The sequence below is a fragment of the Castor canadensis genome, chromosome 11 (genome assembly GCF_047511655.1).
Source record: "Castor canadensis chromosome 11, mCasCan1.hap1v2, whole genome shotgun sequence".
NCBI classification, from domain to species: Eukaryota; Metazoa; Chordata; class Mammalia; order Rodentia; family Castoridae; genus Castor; species Castor canadensis.
This window is the reverse complement of record NC_133396.1, coordinates 127,345,970-127,367,723: the sequence shown is the minus strand read 5'-3', so window position 1 is coordinate 127,367,723 and position 21,754 is coordinate 127,345,970. Positions and strand designations below refer to the sequence as shown.

At 44.6% G+C, this 21,754-nt stretch overlaps 3 protein-coding genes across 7 annotated transcripts in view; 1 reads left to right on the top strand and 2 right to left on the bottom strand.

The window, feature by feature from the left end:
- Cntn2 (contactin 2) overlaps positions 1–7,021 on the top strand; it is a 30,952-nt gene extending 23,931 nt beyond the window's left edge. Inside the window, exons 19-23 of one of the 2 annotated variants that reach the window (XM_074048521.1) lie at positions 130–242; positions 1,483–1,669; positions 1,920–2,119; positions 2,532–2,700; positions 3,116–7,021. In XM_074048521.1, the coding sequence (XP_073904622.1) occupies positions 130–242; positions 1,483–1,669; positions 1,920–2,119; positions 2,532–2,700; positions 3,116–3,225 (779 nt within the window). In that variant the 3' untranslated portion in view covers positions 3,226–7,021. The remainder of the gene's footprint in view (positions 1–129; positions 243–1,482; positions 1,670–1,919; positions 2,120–2,531; positions 2,701–3,115) is intronic. The other variant, XM_020184284.2, reaches the window with a different exon arrangement.
- A 98-nt stretch (positions 7,022–7,119) lies between these two features.
- On the bottom strand, positions 7,120–12,725 carry Tmem81 (transmembrane protein 81). The gene has a single exon (XM_074048525.1). The coding sequence runs from the start codon at positions 10,992–10,994 to the stop codon at positions 10,086–10,088; it is 909 nt and encodes a 302-aa protein (XP_073904626.1). The 5' UTR covers positions 10,995–12,725; the 3' UTR covers positions 7,120–10,085.
- A 125-nt stretch (positions 12,726–12,850) lies between these two features.
- The window catches only part of Rbbp5 (RB binding protein 5, histone lysine methyltransferase complex subunit), a 36,104-nt gene continuing 27,200 nt past the window's right edge, over positions 12,851–21,754 (bottom strand). For 2 of the 4 annotated variants that reach the window (XM_074048524.1, XM_020184282.2), the window contains 2 exons: positions 20,689–20,880; positions 12,851–14,902 (listed from right to left, as the gene is read on the bottom strand). In XM_074048524.1, coding sequence (XP_073904625.1) covers positions 14,874–14,902; positions 20,689–20,880 — 221 coding nt within the window. In that variant the 3' untranslated portion in view covers positions 12,851–14,873. The remainder of the gene's footprint in view (positions 14,903–20,688; positions 20,881–21,754) is intronic. The other 2 variants (XM_074048522.1, XM_074048523.1) reach the window with 2 other exon arrangements.

The following is a 21,754-nucleotide window of genomic DNA, read 5'->3' as shown; positions in this document are numbered from 1 at the left end:
GGATGCTCTGGGAACTCCCACTTGGCCTGGGTCCTGGGCTCTCCTCCAAAACCCAAGCAAACACAGTCCTTGACCAGGGCTGTCCTGTAAGACACAGGGAATCCACACTCAGTCTGTATCTGTCCCCAGAGCCCAGGGTGGCCCCGACCAAGGTCTGGGCCAAGGGAGTATCATCCTCAGAGATGAATGTGACCTGGGAACCGGTGAATCAGGACATGAATGGTATCCTCCTGGGGTATGAGGTGAGCATCAACCTGGGGTGGGGAGAAGAAGGGGGGCTGGGGCTTCATGGCTAGGTAGGAACCTCTAGCCTAGACAGCTCACTAGTCACTGCTGCTGAGACCACTCTGTCATGGGCATGGCAAATGGAGCACACAGTCTGTGGAACTCTGCAGATGCAAACTTCACAAAGATCCCATGGCTTACACCCACTGGGGAAGCCAGAGTTACAGTCTTGAAGTCAATGCATGGCCTGAGCTGTCTTGGATACTAAGAAGTTGGCCTGGGAGTTGGGGCTGGGGAGGAGGAGCCATCTGCCTTCATGCCAGAGCCCATCATCCCCTTCTGCATGACCCTTCAGGCACCTCCTGCTCCTCCTGTCTCCGGGGAACTCTGGGCCCAGCAGAGTTCTGGCCTGAACCCTGGGTCTACTGCTGACTCAGCCAGACAGGTGAAGAGGGAGGGAAAGAAGGAAGGAGAACCTATAAGCTGGGCCTCCCCATGATGGTGTGCATTCACTCCAGCAGGGACAGCTCTGATTTTAGCACAATAGGTTAGACATGCCATGGGGAAGAGGTAATTCCAAACTCAGCCCTTGATTTGGAAAAGTATTTAGCAGGTCTAAATATGACTACTATTCAAATGGCTTTCCATCAGGCCTGGTTGTCCACACCTGTAATCCAAGTGCACAGGATGAAGCAGGATTGTGAGTTCAAGGCTAGTCTGGGCTATATAGTGAGAACATGTCAGAAACAGAGAAAGAAAAGAAAAGAAAGAAAAAAAGAAGGAAGGGAAAGAGGGCAGGAGGGAGGGAGGCAGGGGAAGGGAAGAAAACAGGAAAGAAAAGAAATGGTGTCACATTTACTGGGCAACCATTTTAAGCTTGCTAGGGATCTGAGCTACTTGGCACTTACAAACGTGCACTTCTTCCCATGGTAGACCCTGACTTAGCAAGATGGGTTGGGTCTAAGCAGGCCATTGTTGTCTGGGCCTTTCTCACCCCTGCTCACTCCTCTATCCCCTGCTCCACATTTAGCCCATGTTTTGAGCATCTGCCTTGGACCAGGCACTCTGCTGGGCACCCAGAAACTCAGGGACTTACATTCACGTGTCCCTGCTCTCTGGGTGCTCATGGTCTAGCATCCGGGTCACAGAGCCAAAGTGAGCAGGAGAGGAACAGAAAATGGTGGTAGGGGAGAGGCCCAGGGTAGTCCTTATATCCTGGGCTTTGCCACAAACCCTAGTACATTCTGCCCTCTTCAGATACGCTACTGGAAAGCTGGTGACAAAGAGGCAGCTGCTGACCGAGTGAGGACTGCAGGGCTGGACACCATTGCCCGGGTCACTGGCCTGCACCCCAATACCAAGTACCATGTGACTGTGCGGGCCTACAACCGGGCAGGCACTGGGCCTGCCAGTCCTCCTGCCAACGCCACAACCACGAAACCCCGTGAGTCTGTCTACCAGGGGCGAGGTGGGGGTGTGCGTTATGGCTGCAGATTGTGTACTAAGTGGTAAACTCCAATCATAAGACACTTGCCGTGCCACACGCCCTGGGCTAGACGAAGCAAGGTGGAGAGCCACCGAGCATAGAGGTAGAGGCCTTTGAAGAGCCTCTCTCTTCTCCAATTTTTGAAATGTCAAGGGCTTTGTTTCTTAGGCAGTGGTGACAGAATGTTCTGGATGTTACTGCTGTACAGGTAGACATTCAGAAAGGGGCTGGCTAAGAGTGAGGGACAAGCTGGAGTACCATGTGGAAGTCTCTCCAACTCTCCCTCCCCTGGCAGCACCACAGAGACCTCCTGGCAACATCTCCTGGACCTTCTCGAGCTCCAGTCTCAGCATTAAGTGGGACCCTGTGGTCCCTCTCCGAAATGAGTCTGTAATCACTGGCTATAAGGTAAGGGAGGGACCCACCAGGCCTGGAATGGTGAGGAATGGCTTCTGACTTTACGGTGAACATGGAAGGCTTCCACCCATTGACAAAGAGATCTGAGTAAGACAGAAGCAAAGAGTTTGTGGCCTGAGGCACTGTGGCTTGCAGTGGAGACTAGAAAACATGGACAGATGGGATGGCTGTGGAAAGGCAGGGCTTCAGAGGCAGTAACGGGCTGCAAGGAATCCTTCTAGCCTCAGGAGTCTCCCCACACGCTTGCCTCCCTTTGGCTTGGCCAATGAGAAATCAGAGGAAGGGTGAGGAGGCAAAACTTCAAGGGTTGGGAACTGTAGAGGCTCCTCCCAGTGCTTACAGCTGATCAAAACAGAGGATCCACCCAACTGTAAGGAAAGTGCACCCTGAACTCTTCCCACAGATGCTGTACCAGAATGACTTACACCCAACCCCCACACTCCACCTCACCAGCAAGAACTGGATAGAAATCCCAGTACCTGAAGACATTGGCCACGCCCTGGTGCAGATTCGGACCACAGGGCCCGGAGGTGACGGGATCCCAGCGGAAGTCCACATCGTGAGGAATGGAGGTACTGCATCTCCCTGACCTTATCCCCCTGGAGTGTCGAGGCTGACTCAGGTGCCTCGGGAAGGGATCACTCCCACCTAAGTCAACTCCAACCTCGACCCCAAGGGGAAAGGGAAAGGCAGGCGGGAGCCGGAGTAGTGCTCCTGCCACTGTCTCTTTCCCACCCTGAAAATCTCCCTGAGGGCCAGGGAAGTGGGTGTGTGTGTTTGATGGGCTACAGAAGGAGACTAGACTAGTACTAGTACTAATAATTAGTACACTAATGCTGTAGGGTAGGACTGAGAACACCAGCAGTCACAGGCACTTAAGGCCCACCATCTGTGTCTCTTTAGGAAAGGTCAGGATCCTTTTGCGAGGGTGGGACTGGGTGGCCCCAGCCCACTGACTCAGCCCCACATTTCTGCTGCTGGTTTCAGGCACAAGCATGATGGTGGAGAACGCAGCAGCCCGGCCAGCCCCACATTCCCGCCCCATGCTCTCCCACTCCACGGTGATGTTGCTTCTCCTAGGCTACCTGGAGCTCTGATCTCGGTGCTGCCCCCGCCCCAGAGTTGGATACCCACCTCCAAAGGACACAGCCAGCTGGCCCCCAGCCACCTCCTGATGCCAAGGTGGCCCCAATACTGTGCCCGAGTGTGGTCGGTTTTAAACACCTACTTTAATCAGTACCGTTTTTGTAGGAGGCAGGGTATTTCGTATTCTGTCACAGGATAGAACCGTGCAAGGATTTTTTTTTCTTTAAATGGAGAGGCATGGGCAGTGACTTTCATGTTGATACGTAACCTGATGCCTGGGCTCCTAGGGGTCCTGGACAGAAGGGACAAGCCTATGAGAAGAAGGGGTTTTAATATGTATCTTCACATCTGCAGAACTGACACTCTGGGACCATGTGTGCACTCTGCCACCTGAGAGCAGAGCCCTAGGCCCAGCAGGAACACAGGCAGGAAGGGGCTGGGCTGAAGAAGTGGGACGAAACATCAGCCTCCCTCTACTAAGGAGAGGGCACACCCTGGGACCAATACTTGTCCTAGTGCTCTGCTTGAGTTGTAGCACAGCTGGACTTGGCATTGACTTCCATGAATCCCTAGTGGCCCTACCTGCCAGGATGGCTAAGAACCAGACTCTGCTGCCTGGGTCCAGGAGCCTGAGGCCCGGGCTGCTGGAGGTCAGAGCTCAAAAGGCTGAGAGGCTGGGACACCTGGTTGGCAAGGGACACCAGCTCAGGCCCAGTAACCATCCAGGTTGATACGTCCCTCTCAGCCAACACTGCCAATGCAACCCTGTCACTCCCAGTGACAGAGCCACTTCAGGTGGCTGGGTAACTGAAGGGCTTGTCTTGGGGAGGTCCCCCCCCCATCAAGACCCACCCTGCAGGGCCCCTCCAGGGTGTGGGCAGGAGACAGTCAGCCATATGCCCCTGTCTTCCTCCAGCTCTGCAGCAGAGCCACAGCTGTCTGTGCCTCCCACACCTGCAGGCCTCTGACACCAGGCCTCAGTGCAGTGTTCATTCTTGTCCTGGAATTAGGGATGCTACTGAGAAGGGCCAGCACCAATATGGCCCTTCCTGCTTCCAGGAATACCCTGGATGGCCTGGCCACACCTCCTCCCCAGACTGCCTGGACCCCCTCTTGATTCCCCAGAAGAAAAAAAGGGTTAATAAAGGGGGCCTTCTGCCTTGAAGATCGGGGCACATTACCAGTCACAGACAGACCACCAGAGCTGGAAGAGGCTTTAGACTTCAACTTGTCCACACCCTGCATTTTACAGATGAGAAAGTGAAGGTCTAGAGAGGACCAGGGACTTTCCAAGGTCACACGGTCCATAAATGACAGGGCTGAGATAAGAATTCAAGTCTTCTCCAAGGTTCTGTCCATGTGGAGGAAGGAGGCAGTGCTGAACAGCTACAGCTGGTTACTAAGATGACTAAGGCCAGTGTGGGCTGAGCATCTGCTTCAAGGGGTTCATGGTGGCGATTCTGAAGATGCATGGCTGAGCCCAGCCCAGGGCATGGACAGTTCCAGATGTCCAGCCTTCTTTGCTTCTGAGCCTGGCTTCTGCTGGGAACTCAACATGCAGTGCTGGCTTGAAGTCTCCCTTCCCCCTCACCCTTACTTCAAGAAGAGGCCAAAGCAAGGACAGAGTCCCTAAGTCCAGGCAACAGTGGCAGCACAACCAGGAAACCCCAAAGCCTATGCTCTGACAGGTGGCCTTTGCCTATAGGAGCTGCAGGACAGGTATCTCAAAGGGCACGTGCCCCTGCAGCTTCCAGAGCCTGTTTTCTGTAGTTTACAGCTAGAGCTCTATTTTGTTATGGTTTTTTAAACTTTTAAGTCCTGCTCTATTTTCCTGGGCAGGTTTTGTGTTAATGTTTATCCACTACAATTTTTTTAAAATGTAAGCTCACATACCTTCTTCCCTGACATCCCCAGACTGACTTAGCCCCAGTCCAGGACTGCTTCCCTGGGAATGTCTGATCACATCCTCCTTACCTGTTTTTGGCCCCTCCCCTTCATGCAAGTGTGCTAGGGATTCAAGCTATGTGGCCATTGTCCCTTATTGACCCCAAAATTGGCATCTTTCCTTGTCCTTCGCTGGCTGTGTCAGAAGGGAGCCGCTGAAAGAACCGTTCTCCCGAGGTTTATCTGATTCTTTCCTTACTGCCTTGCACTGGAGGTAGGGAGACAGGTGTGTAGCTGCTGGGCAGGGGATGAGCTGGACTGGCACAGGACCTAGCCAAAGAAGTGGGAGGCTGCAGCCTCTATGCCATTAGAGAATAGAGACTAAGTACCTTACTTCTAACGAGGTCCGTGAGAAAGGGAGGAAGGCAACCTACTGGGAGACCCGGTATGAGAAATCCCAACCTAACCACTGACAGGCGCAATGTTTGGATGGATACAGAACTATGTTAAGGGGAAGGTGCTCCTGCAGCCAGAGGTTTCAGGTAAAGCGCTGATTAAGGTTTAATAAGACAGTAGGTGACCTGAGAACGTGTGAGGGTGTAAAATGGTACGGCTCGGGTGCCTTGGATGTGAGCTTGCTTGGATTAGATGATTTCTGAGTCCCTTCCTGCCTTATAGCTTAGTGGCCTGGCAATGAGGACTAAGTACAGAGACAGTCTGCAGATATGTCTGCGCTGTTCTCAGGCTATAGTGCTGGGTCCTTGTTGCTCTGACAGTGTACTGAGGGAAAAGAGGAGAGGAAAGCTCTCTCCACATGGGGTCCAGACTCTTCACGGTCAGCCTCTACTTCCATTTAGAGCAGCAAATGATAGAGATGGTAACAGGGAGTAGCCAGGCTATGGGGGAGGGCTTGGGGGTTCTTTTTGTTTTGATAAAGTCACAACAGGAGAGGCTAAAGTTAAGACAGCAGAAAAAGTTGGAGAAAGCAGCTTCTTTCAAAGGAATTTGGAAGAATTTTGACAATGTTGGAGTGGTGTTTAGATCAAGTAAAGAGACTTGAGGGGTGGGAAATGCTGAAAGTTCTTCTAGAGCTCAGGTGTTCTGCACAGGAAAAGTCTTAGGGACACCATCTGCTGTGGTCCCTGCATCTTAGAGGAGGCCAGGAAAATGGAAGGCTCATCCCAGGAATTGTGCTTACAGCCCAGTGCCTTTCCCAGTGGGCACTGCCCCTCAGTACTCCCAAGAGTCATTCAGCCTGCACTCACAAGATCAATGTGGCTGAGATCAGTTTACTTCCCTTTTCCCTTCCCCAGCAACAGAGGCATCTTTTCTCCTCCTGGTCAAACTGAGACTGCCAACATAACTCCTGCATGTCAGAGGGAGAGCAATGGCCTCACATCTGTCACTGGCACAGGTGTGGTGCCGTCTCCCTAGTTCAGCGTGAACCAGGGCCTAAGAGGCTCCTGGAGGAGTGTAAGTGGGACCAGATGGGCATTTTTCCAAGGGACTTCAAAGAGCTCCAAGGAAATAGGTGTCTGGTAGCTGGGGAGCAGCTCATGAACTTTTATCTGTGGTCTTAGGCTCTGGAAAGCAGGACAATAGAAGAAAATGAAAAGGAACAAAATGGGTCAGACAGCTTTGCCTGGAGCCCCAGGCAGCCTCAGGGCCTAAGGCAGTTTGTGCCCTTCAATAGGATCCATCCAGTCTTGGCCCAAGAGGCCTCCATCTTAGCACCACTTTAGGGCCTACCCTGCTCAGAGCTCTGCAAATGCTAGGGCTTTGTCAGACCACCGACTTGACAGTCCTTGTCCAAATGAAGCCACCCCCAACAGCCCACTGTTTTTGCTCTTGTACTTGTAACAGTAGTTATTTATTGACTCTGGTAGCAGGCAGTTCTTAAATAAAGATGATTTCTCAATCTGCTGAGGTGGCTGCAGCAGCTGTGGCTGTTCTTACCCCCTGGCTGAAGCACACCTCCCTGATCTGTTCTGTGACTCTAGAGGCTTCTCTCCAGTGCTTCTGCCCTTCACACCGTCAACTCTAAGGGGGTTTCAGTGTATAGTCCATACTGCTTTGTTCAGTCCTAGGAGGGGGAAAACAGGCCAGGAGACTTGCAACCAGGTTGAAGCAAAGCACAGCATGCATCTTGCCAGCCTGGGCCAGCTTTTCTTAACCCATACTAGGCAACAGTGCTGTGTGATGGAACGGCTTCCACTTCTGATTTTTAATGCACTTACAGGTGCTGAGTCAGTGGTCCCAAAGGGACCACAGAAAGTAGTGATCCCCAACTGGCCCAGACTTGGCTGCTACTTCCACTTTCTGTTTACAACACCCAAAGGGTTAGAACGACCAGCTTCCAGCCAACATTCTTTCATATCACAAATGTGATCAGGCACGGATATACTCACATGACCCTGAGTTTGAGTTTTTTCACTGTGAAGTGAGTAGGGCTTCATGCTTGGTCCCACAGCGGTTTGAAGAACGGAGAGAGGACAGTGAGTGGAAGACCCTCTACTCTGTGCTTAGCTCTCTGCGTGGGGGCTGTTCAGCTTGAGAAGGGGCCCACACAGACAACAGTATGACACTGCAACAGAGGCCTCTCTTCTACTTGGTACCCAAGGGGGGACGTTGGGAGTGCTGGCCATTCTGAAGTCCAAACTTCAGTCAGCCTCTCCTTGAACCTCCAGAGGCAGAATACATGCAGAGAACTCTATGAACTGAGCCAAGTTTTTGTCTCTACTAACTCATCTGAATCTAACGTATCTGGTGACTTTATACCCTGAGTCAAAATTCAAGAGGTCAAAGTATAGCAGGTTATAAACCAAAAGCTGTGTCCATCCCACTTGCAACAGAATGCTAGAAAAGTTATATAGCCCTTTTGGGGTCTCAGTCTCTCCTGATGGAAGCAATGCCCCTCAACAATGTACACTGAGTGCATTACATACAAAGTAAGAGGCTGTTTCATCATCACCTTTAAAGTTTAGCAAGCTGTCTCCTGAATGCTTCTGCAAACTATTTGGTATTGGGCTAAACAGCATTATCAGTGACATACCCAAACTCTAGTACTTGCCATTTGTAAAGCAGTTTACCTCATAAGATCTCACTGGGCCCTCACAAACACCTGTTTCAAAGATGAGGCTTATAGAGGGTCAGTGAACTTGCTCTATTACATAGAAATCCTTCCCATCTGAGGTGGATGGAATGGGGATAAAGGTGTGCAGAAAATGTAAGATCTTTGCAAAATAACAGCAACAGTAAAGATGACCCCCAGTACACATGCCTAGGCTGGTGGTTCTTGCTTATCTATGCACCAGAGCTATGAAACTTTGAAAAAAAAAAAAAGATGCATTGTACTCACTATCTCCATCTATGTAGCTTATTTTCTCCAATAGTTGCTCAATCTAAAATGAGTCTCCTGGTATGATACAGTAAGATCATATCTATGTACTTGTCAAAAATGAATTCACTCTTCGTGAATCCAATCATGAGAAATTAACAAATCCAGACTGTAGCACATCATCCAAAACAACTGGACTAGCCAGGCTCTTCAATAAAATCCAACATCATGAGAAACAAACTACAGGGGATATGATGAAAATTAAGAGACTTAAGCGAAAATAATTGAACATGAACCTTTATTTGATGCTGGATCAGAAATTAAATTTAAAAAGCTTTAAGATTTTGAAAATTGGGAAAGCTGAAGAGAAGCTATATGTAAGACTGGGGAGTGTTAATTTTCCTAGGTGTGATATGACAAAGGCACTGTGGTTATGCAGGAAAATGTATTTATTAGGCGCTGCATACCTGATTTAAAAATATACGGTCACAATGTTAGTGACTAGCTCTCAAATGGCATGGCAAAATCAATATATATTTTAGAGAGATAATTGTGACAAAAGGTTAACAACTGATGAATCCAGACAAAGGGTCTATGGATGGTCACTAAACCTTTCAACATTTCTCTGTGTTTGAAAATTTTATTTAAGTTAAAAATAAAGGTCTTTGGGGCATAATTTAAACTGAATTAGCATCCTTGGGCTGGGGCTCAGGTATCTTTAGTTTTTAGTCATCCAGGTGATTCTGCCACATGGCCAGAGGAGAGAACCACTGGTCTTTGTTTCTGCTATTCCTGTAGCAGGAAAGGTAAGGGAAGAAATATTGCGATTCTCTCAATTGACTCAGCTCAGCTGACAACCAAGAGCCTTTTTCCCTGGTGGTGGCATAAGCCAGTTACTTCAGACAGTCTGAATGGTCCCTGAGGGTCTGAGACTGGCTTTCCTATGGAGGAATGAAGGTCCTAGTCCTCTCTTGGGAGTCTTGGCTGCTGTAAGAAACCAATACACTTGACTTTTCCAGGTACAGGAACTTCAGGACACTGGAAGAGTGAAAAGGGAAGTAGCAGGGAGTAAGGCAAGGAACTGCAATGATCAGACACAGGACCTCATGTTTTGCCAGGAAATTCAATTTAACACTGAACAAAGAAGTTTCACCTGGGGAGGACAGATAATCTATTTACATTTAGTGACTGTCTATTACACATCTGAGTCAGGTGTCACTAACAACCTCTATCACATGGGCATATGCTCCAAACAAAGCAATTTGTTCGATGTCTATTCTAAAAACCCAAGGAAAATGAAAGCCAGGCTGACTATGGGACAATCGAGACAAAATACAAGAAAGTTTAAAGAGAAAGAAAGGAAAAGGATAGGATTCCATACAGTTACTGTGAATTATTTTTTATTGAAGAAGGGAAAGAAGTTTTCACTAAACCAGCTAGTTTACATTCTCCTCCATGAATACACTGCTCAGAAGAGAGGAGACGGAGGTGTGAGGCGTATGAGTTGTAAAAACTAGAAAAATGAATGCAAGCTTGGGAGACAGAACTCTTCCCAGGAGAGGAATGATGGCTGCAAGTCAGATTCCTGAGTACCTGCTGGCAGGGAGATCCATCTGGGACATGAGGAAGCTGGAGATCCTTGCACATCCCTCACCCAGCCTTTTGGGCATGGGAGCCCTTCTTCTCAGCCAGTCCACTATCCGGCAGCCAGAACACTCTCCTAAAAAGAAAGCTTGGTTTCCTGGGCAGCCAGTTCCCCAGGAACAAGGCTCGTAAGCTCTTGAGGCTGTCATTGCTAGAGATCCCCCTCAGCACATTGCAGAGAGCAATGCTCACCAACACGCCACCAACCATTCCAATGGCAATGCCTACGGCCACGGCTGAGGCTACCTTTTTTTGCCACTTTGGGTGGTAAGGCTTGGAATGGTTATCCAGATTAACTTCCAAGCCCTCATCTAGTAACTTCTGATCCTCAGTTAGGGACTGCTGGAAATTCAGGTTCACCAATTGCGGAGGAAGGACTCTCAGCCCAAAATAGACCCTCTTGACAAGTCGTAAGTTTTTTAACAGCTGTACGTCACAGCGGTATGTCCCACAGTCATACTCCTGAGCAGGTTTAAATCTTATAAAGTAGGAGTTGGCTCGGAAGGGTTTGAAGACCTCATCGTTAATCGAGATGATACCCCGCGCGAGTCTCCAGGTGAAGCGGAAAGCTTCCTGCCCGATCTCTAGGATGTCTGAACTCAGACAGCTAAGCTCAAATTCCTCCCCAACAAGAATGGTGAAATGGTGCATTCCACAGATCCAGTTGGTCAGACACTCCAAGCGCTGGGACTTACACTTCCTCCTCACCCCATCAGGGCCCACCTCACAGATGGTCTCCTCCTTATAACCAAGGCCACAGGTGACAGTACAAGTTGTAGCATTGACAATAACTTCTCCCACAGCTTCTTGCAATTTCTTGGGGATGGCCAGTGTTTTAGATGAAGTCACCACCAGAGGCAGGTAGATGGCCAACACCAGGCTCCCAAGGATGAAACTAGTGGCCAAAACCTTCATGGTCTTAGTAGGTATTTCATCACCCTCGGCCAGCACCGCACGTATTCCAGACAAATCCTCTACAGTATCACAGCTTAATCCTTCAACATGGAATAGCCTTTGAAGTCGAGATACAGTGCATGCACTGACAACAAAACAATGCAAGCAAATGCAGAGGTTCCAATCCTTATTCACGGGTGAGGCCACAAGGCAGAAAAAAATCACAATGTTACTGTTGATTTACTGTCTATGCCCACCTTACCAGTCTGAACTCTTCTTATGCTCTTAGTGAATTTAAATCCACAGCTTTCTTAGACAAAGACTTTGGAAACTGAAATGAATTTCCTAATTACTCCAAATCCACGCTGAAGTTACATTCCTCTCCTCCTCTCCAAATTGTGAGACTTAAATTAAGGGTTCCAAACTCCCAAATTTGACTAAATAAGAAAACAAATACTAAAGTCTTAAAAAAAAAAAAAAAGTTCAAGTTCAATACCTTGACTTACTTCTTATGAATGTTCCTAAACCTTCTATAGAAAGGACTGTCAACTCTGATCTGGCAGGCAAGTAACTTACCCTTTCAAAATTTCTACTTCCTTTTTTGTGAATGAAGATCTTCCTATTTCAGGAAGGTCACTTTGAGCATCAAATAATACAGTATATCTGAAAACTCTGAAAAGTGTGAAACACTTTTGGTGTGTAAGGAATTTGAAAGAGGAATGATAATCCATGAATACAGGGTCAAGATGCCCTTTCACTGAGCCAGTGAGGCTGTCAGAGGCAGCTCCTCTCCCTATGGCAGGTCCTCCCTTTTCCCAAAGGGACCCAACAAGATGTTGGCTGAGTGGGAGGATATAAGATGCAGCCAACTCTCCACCCGTTCCCTTTACCCAATAGAACAGAGGAGCTCGCTGTTTGCTTAGGCCGATGAAGGTTGCTATGAAACGGCTATGATGTCAAAGATGGGTTCTCAGTCACATGACAAAATAATAAGTAGACACCCAGATGTGGCATTCATTACAATCAGACCAGCAGATTTTGTGAAACATCTTGTTCTGTAGGAGAGATGTTCTCTCCTTGTTTCTCTCGGAGAAAATGAGTATTTAGTGGATTCTAAAGCTATTTAATCTGGGGGAAAGACTACAAAAGAGAAATTCAACTGTACTGCAATGAAGAAAGATCTTTGGAAGGCTGGAACCCAACTGTCATGCATTTTTGTAACTTCCAGAATGTCTACCACTATGGCCTTTTACAGTAATTTCAAAAATTCATACTGCATTAAAAAATCTGAAGAATGCCAGACACTGGTGACTCATGCCTGTAATCTAAGCTACTTTGGAGGCTGAGATTATCATGGTTTGAGGCCAGCCCAGGCAAAGAGTTCAAATAGTTCATAAGACCCCCATCTCCAAAATAACCAGAACAAAATGGACTGGAGATGTAGCTTAAGTGGTAGACCTATCTGCTTTGCAAGTGTGAGGTCCTGAGTTCAAAACCCAATCCCATAAAAAAAAAAAATCTCGAGTGATCGTGCCTAGATAATCTTTTCCATTAATACCAACTTTTGGGTTGAATTATTTCTATACAGTTTGTCTAAAGGCAGAATTCTGGGCTGACAATCCTTAACCCCCCGTTCCAGCCCTGTAGGTTCATATGGAAAGATCCAACATTAACACAGTGCATTTTCTGTTGTACAGAAAAAAAAAAAAAAAAAACAGACTGGAGGCGTGGCTCAAGTGGTAGAGCACCTGCCTAGCAAGTGAAAGCTCCTGAGTTCAAACCCCAGCTCCACAAAAAAAAAAAGAAAAAAAAAAAAAAACCAAAATGGCTGGTGAGTTCCAGAAGTAATCAGTATTTACAAACAAATGCCTACACTGTTGTTTAATAAACATCCAATTTTATTTACAAAGCATTAAAGCTTCAGCAAGAAGTACCCAAGGCTAAGTCTCATCTTGTACAAAACTACGGAACATTTTAAAAAACAAAATAGTGGACAAGGAGAAGATGGCAAAAGGGAAGACAAGAATATACATATATTACACAAATTGAGAAATTCAAACTGAAGTGGGTAGAAGGTTTTAGGAGTTGAAAAAATAATTCCAAAAGCCTAAACAATTATTAGGAGCTGCTGCCAGAGACAATCTGACAGGGCTTAAGTTATTCTTCTCAGTAGCCAGTTGAGGAAGTGAACATAGCACAGGCATCAAGATGCACGGGTGGAGGGAAGCAAGCCACCTCACACATGGAAATAAGGCAAAACCCTCATATCACAGCTTGCACATTACTGCTGTGTGCATGCAGTGCAGAGAGACCTGGAATGAGTATGTCTGCAAAACAAAAACATGACTGTGAGCCACCTACCAATCGAAACCATTGGTCTAACTCACATGAAATTCATAAAATGAGCACTTGAGGAAGGGGCGGTGGCAACTGAAACAGACATTTTGCAACTGACTCAGAAAGAGCTCTTTCTCCAACTTCTAGAGGGAAAATATATATGCTCTCAAGGACAGGCTGGGAGAAAGAGGCTCTTCCTGATGTTCTTTGATTTCTTTCCTACAATTTGAAAAGTAATCAAAGTGTTTGGCTACCTAAAGGAGCATTACCAACTGACAAGAGATTTTGCAATCAGCATACTATTTAAACTCTCCTTTGAAAGCACTGAGAAACTATGATACAGGGTAAGTAAGCACTTCTGGTCAGCTAACAGCTCTACTCAGAGAGAGGTTACTAAGCCCTTTCCATACCTGGTTTCCTGACTTTGAATTTTCAGAAACTTTCAAACACTTAATGTACACATCCATCCAATCTGATATTTTTTATTTAAAGAAGAGTAAACTCAAAAACAAAGAAAGGGAAAAAAGGAAAAAGAAAAAAAAAAGCTAGCAACCTTTCACAGAAAGGAAGGGACTGAAAACACAGTGAAGAAAAGGAGCCTGGCTATGAGAAGGGAAAAAATGCAATGGCTGCTGGGAACAGGTTTCCACCGGCAATGATAAAAATAATGTACCTTGATCTTTGATTTGAATGAAGTTCTGCTGCTTTGATTTTGGAGGTTTCACTTCAGTCCTCACATAGGTACCCCCACAAAAAAAAGAAGCTTGTGGGAAAACACCTTGGTTTGTTTCCAACTCTGGAAGCCAGCACAGATAAAGTAATAGAAACTACTGATGATTCTTTGCTGGAAATGCATAAAACTAATTATCTTCAAACACCATGATTAATAAGACTGAACCAATATTGGAAGAAAACATGCAATGCAAGGAAAAACCCTGAATCCTTAGAGCCCAACTTCTTGAGCAAAATGTGGTGTGATAGGAAGAGGGGCCTTCTTATCTTTCTGCCTTTCCTGCAAATTTGAAATCTTTCAAGCACTTTCTTTTCTGACTAACCTTTGTACACAATATGAAAATACAGTAGGCATCTGGGAGAGGGGAAGTTTAAAAATGAAAGAAAGAGAATATGCAACAGAAGGTTTCCTGGGATAAGGACAAGTCACTCAAGGACATGCACTGAGGATAGAAGGCAAATAGGAGACAGGAAATGACATGTCACAAAGATGCTGGATTCAATGGTTAGATGAGCAAAATGTAGGTTATCTTTTCTCCAGCAACTCAACCAAGTGTTAGAAGTTTAAATGAGTCAAATCTCCTATGCAATGTCTTCATAAATCCTCATTCCTGAGAGCCTATTTGGACTATGCTTGAAAGGGAAGGCAAAGGATGTATGCTCTTCTTCCATAATTCACTTCTTCATTCACACATAAAATTCACTCCTTCCACCTCCTGGGTGGGAGGCACAGGCCTTTGTTTTAAATTAAAGTCTATCTCAAATGACTGCCCACACTGTCCAGAGGCCACCTGATGGCAAAGTGGGGAAGAACGAAGATCTTCAAAGTCTTCATAGCAGTTCTGAGATTGCTCCTCCTGCTAAAGAGATTAGACACAAAAGATTTCTTTTAGCACCACCTTAGATCAGCTCTGTTTCTGAGAACACAAATACTCATGGGTGGTGGATGATGCATTACAAGTATACATGATCCAAGAATTTCCCCTCTGAAGAAAGTCATAACCAATTCCAGCTTCCAATTGTTTTTTCCCAATGAGAAGTAATCCAAATCCTCAGCCTAATACTTTTCTCAGTACTGAAGTGGGGGGGGGTGCACAAAATGATGACAGTTCTACACATTTTCTAAACTACTAACTATTCTCTAGGGTGTTAACAAACAAAGCTTAACAATCTAAAATGTGCAATTAATAGAACAAAGTAAATTCTAGGGTACCAAGCCTTTCATATATTAGGCTAATTATTCATTAAATAATTAACAGTGAACAAGAAACCCTTTTCCAAGTTTCACTGTTTCTTAAGTGACATTCTTATAATCCTAGAATACCATATTTAAGGTGAAGGTTAATGAAAGCCATTGTCTGTATTTCTATGCATCAACAACTGATCAATAAATAAAATCCTAAAGAGTAAAAATCAAATGACCACTTCCCTGATTCTTCCATAGAAGCTGTTCAAGCTCTGATGGACATCCTTAACTGGTGTGAAATATTAACTAGGAAGTGTAAAAAGAGAACAAGGTGAAGAAAATCCTCCCACGCATCATTTGGAATGGGAGAATAATGCACTGCTTGGAGGTAAAATGGTAAAAAAAAAAAAAAAAACCAAACATTGTCCAAGTTATGAAAGAAAAGTACTCATTTGTAAAACTGCTTGAGCCTGACCTTTAAAGTACAGTTCAGTAAATGAAAACTGGCCATAAAAATATATTCACATTTTCTTGACAGACTGAAATTAGGACAAGATACAAGTTCTCTACTGAATGCTATATTGTGAAAAACCAAATTTAAACTTTTCATAGCTCAGTAAGACAAAAAGTCTATATTTAGACCCAGTTTTCAGATCTCTCCAACATAAAACATAATGGACTTCCTGAGTTGATTTAAGAAAAGACTGAAGATGAAAGATTATACCTTACGAGGCTCAATGCCATGCCATTCCCACTTTAAACCTGTCTCACTGATTGTTCCCGTAAGTACTCTGGCCAATTTAGTTTTAACAGTTTGAAAATGAACACAACATTGCCATTTTGAGCCTAAATCGTGATGAAGAAAGTGGTTTGGTCACAAATCCATAGCCTTAATAATGGGCACTCCAGATGGCTAATGAGCACCTTAAACTATTGAAGCAGTTCCCATTTCTACACCATCCCCACTCTTGTGAGAAGACAAACATACAAACCAAAACCAAAGCAAGCAATACTGTGAACATGGTAATATACACAGAAATAGTACCACAGAAAGCCTGCAGCAACTGCCTGCAGGAAACATGCTATTTAGCTGCAACATATAGGAAATACAACATTAAGGAAAATTCAGCTTAAGATGAATAGCTACGTTTGGTACTTCCCAGTAGCAGACTAATCTAGGGTGGCCTAGGAGAACACTGGATCATGATTTCCAAACCCTACCTTAGTCGTGTGCAATGAGAAAGTATCCAACTAGCTATCTGATTTTGCCAGGAATTCATAAATTAGTCTTTGAGAGGGAGGGAGGGAAGATAAGGGAGATGGGAGGGAAGGAGGGAGGAAAAGAAAATATCTCATTCACTCTAAGCATTTAAAGCAATTATGGATTCAGTGACTTGTAAGGTGATTCAAAGCAAAGCCCAGTGTGGTGAATGGGAACCAGGATGCAGTGGTACAGACTGGTCAAAGGCAGGGAAATCTGCATGGCAACTCTGCTTGCTTTGACCTTTGCCACCTCCAACAGACCTAGGTACACACCAATCCTTTCGTGCCCACATCCCATGAGGCCTTTAGAGTATGTATGTGACAAGCCACACCTCTATAGCACTTTGTTACTGATGATATTCACTGCCAGGGATTCTACTGACATCTCAAGTTTCTAATTTGAGGACTGTCTGAAGAGCATCTAAGGTAACTAAGGAACAGACAGTCACTAGATGGTGCTAAGTCAGTCGGCCCACCTTTCCCTGAATAGTCCTGAACTTAGGGTTACCCTTGCCAAGCTCCACTGGCACATCCTCACTCAACACAGAGAGTGTCTTCATGGATATGACCCTCTGCTGCTATCCAGCATTGATGAGCTGTTTTAATAGGAAAGAATTTTCCGTAGCCACAGAGTCCAGACTGATTCCACAGTTGTCTAGTTGTCTTCTAATTTTCCTAAAATGCATAATCTCCTGTCAAAACACAACAGCCTACAGCAGCTGTTTGGTAGGGTTAATCAAGCTTACTGAAACATGTACGGAATGGGTTCTGCAGTAACTGGTCAATTGCAGATGATAACAATTATCAATCTAGCTTGAGTAGTAGGTGTCTATACTGATCGTCTGCCTTCAAATAATGTCCAGTTAAAGGGAGTCCACAAAATTGAACCTACAATCCAACCACCACACTGGATTGATGTGTTTGTTGCTGTTTTTGCAGTCTCGTGGGTTGAACACAGCCTTGCACATACTAGACAAGCACTCTCCCACTGAGCTACATTTCCAGCTTTGGAATGAGTTTTAAAGATGGCTCAACTGCAGACATTCTGGATCAGGTTTCATTTCTTAATACCTGGTAGAAAAACAAACATGACTACACACTGCCTTTTATTAGAAATCTCCAACGTATGGAAGAACATGAGACCCAAACAGCAGAGTTTCCCTCAGTAGCCCTGGAGGGTCACGTGCAAATCAGCAGCAGGTGCTGTCTAGCCCTTACTTGCTCAGAGTCCTCCAAGACAACCATGTTATTGGATGAAGCCCTACCCTCAACCAAAGAATCCCACACAAAAGATATGACAGGCTCTCCAGAAACCAAGACTGCAAATGAAGTCATCTATGATATCCAGTGTTACCACTCTTTCCCAAATTTGCAGCCTTCACAAAGATCCAAACTACACTGCCACTAGTCAATAAAGCTACATGCAGCCCTTCTGAGGGTCTTGGAACCATGCCTTAAGTCCCCACTGAGCCTTTTTTAATGATTTTGTTCCTCGGCACTCTACAATTTAATCTGGCCATTTCTGTTTTGGAGATTTCCGTTCAGGAAAAGGGGAGAGAACCAAGGCCAGACAAGAAAAGACAAAACGGGAATAAGGATGTACAGATTACATAAATTAGCACACAATGCATGTAATCATGAAGAGTTAGAGAAATGTTTGCAGCAATCTATAGTTGCTTGGCCTGTGTTATAAACTGCACCATCCCTCTGGGCCCATCATGGGAAAGTTCTCTCTAGTCCTTGTTAAAACAGTTGCCTCTCCATTTAAGGTTGGCCCACTTTAGTGCCTAACAAAAACAATTAGAAAGCAAAAGTCCAGTCTGAAGCACCTGGGTCTTCCAAGATCCAAGTTCTAGCCTTTAGTGAAGTCAGTATCTCATTTAACCTTGTCAACAAAGTGAATGTGAAATTAATCTTCTAGGAGGCCTTTAAGAGTAGTATCTACTCTTACTAGAAAGGGCTTTGAAATGTCGAGTTGTTTAAATGCTTAAATATGTATACACATAATTCAAAAGTTTACTGAAAACTTTCTTCTGTCATGAAGATAGTAGCACTAATGTCTTAATGTTTATTTTTTGGGGGTGGGGCAACACTGGGGTTTGAATTCAGGGCCTCCAAGAGCTCTTACTGCTTGAGCCACTCCAGTAACCCTTTTTTGTGATGGATTTTCTTTTCAGGATAGGGTCTCCCCAACTATTTGCCTGGGACTGGCTTCAAATGTGATCCTCCTCGTCTCTGCCTCCTGAATAGCTAGGATTATAGGTGTGAGCCACCAGCGCCCAGGCTCAGTATTTGAGAATTAAGGAACAAAAAAACCCATTCCCTCAGGCCTAAGTAAACTTTCCAATATTTTGCTTTTGACTCTTATTTAGACATTTAATTACAAGTGACCACATCAATTGTAATTCAAAGTTGAAGTCATTTTATTATTGAGGAAAATGTGAGTTTTAAAAAATTTTAAATGGTTTATTTACCATTTACCAAATACTCGATATTGAAATTCACAAGATCAATTATGGCTAGGGTTTTCTTTGTGTGTATATGTGTGTGAGAGAGAGATATGCTAGAATCCAGAGAGGGGGAGAAGGGAGATGCTAGATTCCAGACAGAGAGAGAGGAAGGAAGGGAGGAAGAGAGAGAAAGATGCTAGAATCCAACCCAGGGTCTTGTGCATACTAGGCAAGTGCTCTACCACTGAGCCACACCTGTAGTCCTTATAGACAGGTTTTGAAGAAGCTGGGAACTGTCTCGAAGTGTTTTAATTAATTTAACACATCTAGCTGCATCTTAAATCACTCTAAAGCAATTGAGCCAGGAAATCTATTTAAGCATTAAGTTGTGTTTCTTCCGTAGTGGCATCAATTTGTGCAAGAAGTAGACTACAGAAGGATCATCTTTATTTATGTCTAGTCAATTACTGATCTGCAGTCTTTCCTGGCAATGCCCAAATGACTGTTCCATGCTATTAACAGACAGACAGCATTAGGAGAACTGAATGTGGAGGTGGTAACTAGTTAGCAGTGAAGCACCATAAATACTGCTCTTGAGGAAAAAATATAGGTGCTCAGTGGTTTGGTATCAGCCTATGGAAAACTAAAGTCTAAATCTAGCCAACTTGGGATGGAATACTCAAAACAGTGATGAATTGAGTCTGTTTTTCAGTTTCTCTGTAGCAAAGAATTCACATTCATAGACATTGATTAACTGACATAAGGTATAAATTAAACAAAGAACTGTTCTCCATTCTAGTGTTTATGATCACATTTGAATTAATACTTTTAGATTAAAATTTTAAAGCAGGAAGGAATAAACCTAAATACAGCCACCGGTATTTTATCAATCTTTCCTTGAGTCTACTCAATAAGCTACAAAAAACAGAAATGGATTCTAGTCTTATTACTGTTTTCCAAACAAAAGACCATTTAGCTTGGATCAAAAGTATTTGATAGGAAACTGAAATGGTTCTCTATCCCCAATTAAAAATCCCTTGATCATAGAAAAGTGAGAAAACCTGGGGCTGGAGGTGTGGCTCAAGTGGTAGAGCACCTACCTAGCAAGTGCAAGGCCCTGAGTTCAAACCCCAGTACCACCAGAATAAAAGTGAGAAACCCAAATACTAAGCTTCAAAAGGCTTAGGTATTAAGATGCTACACAGTGTAGTTTCTATTTTTTTGGTAATTTCCTCTTGTTTTCAGATATTTCAGATGCTAGAGTTAAACAGTTAGGGGCCACAGAAATAAGCTGACTTTCTGGCTATTTGACTCTTTCATTTGAAGCAAAACACAAAAATAAATAAGAAACTCACCAACAAACAAAAAACCTACTGCAAATACAGAGGAAGAAATGAATTAAACCAGGGGTTCTTACCTTTGTGGGTCATGGTTCCTCTATAGGAATCTGATGAAAGCTATGGGCATCTTCCCCAGAAAAATAATCACATACTATTTTTCATATGGTATCAGGGGAATGCAGTTCCCTTGGAACCTGTTTATGGACCCAGGTTAAGAACCACTGAATTAATCCAATTCTGGTTTAGCCTGCCTTTAGTTGCTTAAAATTCAGAGATATTCTGCTGCTAGGAACAAGGAGGGAAAGAAGAAGAGGGAAAAAAAAAAAATGCTGCAGTTAAAGGAAGTCAGGGGCTGTACAAAGCAAGGCCACAAAGCAAGCCAGACAGTGCTCCCAATGTGTCCTTACCTGTCAGGGGCTGGCTGAGTTCCGCCTGCACTTTACCCTTCGTTGATCCTTCCAGAGGTAAACCTCTATCCCCTTTGTAGAGTTTCGGTTTAAATGGAGAATCTTTCTCTTTACCTTTTGATCCTTTAGGCCGGCCAGCTTGCTTCTTCTTGGATTTGCCATCCCCCTTCACACCCAGTAGTGGATGGACTTCTGTAGAAAGACAGACAAACATGGAAAGGACCACACAACAGCAGTTCCAACCCCTCAACTAGACCCTTGAGCACAAAGAACATTGCTTTTGTGCTCCAGGGGACTTTATTAAGCAGAAGGTTTGCCTTTGTTTATTATTTTTAAAACTACAAAGGAGTGGCTATAAAATGAAAAATAGTTGCTAGGCCAAAAGGGACATATGGCCTATGTGGTTAGAATAAGGCAAGGCAACTCTAAATTGAAAAGGTAGCTGAAAGACATATTGATACTCTATTGAACCAAGTCAGAACACACACACACACATATACACACACACACACACATATACACACACACACAAACACAAGGGACTACAAAACAAGTGGGCTTTGGAACTAGATAGATCAGGGCAAGAGTCTTGATTATACCACTTTCTGTGAGACCTTGGGCAAGTTGGTAACCTCAGCCTAAATTTTCTCCTTTGTAAAGCAAGAAAAGGAAAAAAATGTGCAGGGTTAATGTAAATATCAGCAATGGTTTATAAACACTCAACAGTGCCTGGAATAGAGCAGACACACAATTGAAAGCATCAGGGAAATGTGTATTTGCATAATTAATTGATCTGAAGAAAAAGGAGGATGCTCAATGGTAAATGTGCACACACACACACAAACACACACACATACCCTCTACCCATCCAAAAAACACATGGTAAAAAAGCTTCCAGAGTCACACATAAAATCAGGCAAAAAGAATAAAATGACTGTCCAAAGCTGACTAGTATTCTACTACCTAATAAAACCACTCTATGGGAAAAAATTTAAAAGACAAATAAGTTGCAGGAAACAAATTCTGAGCCATGTCAGGCAAGCATGATAACCACTACACTATGGAA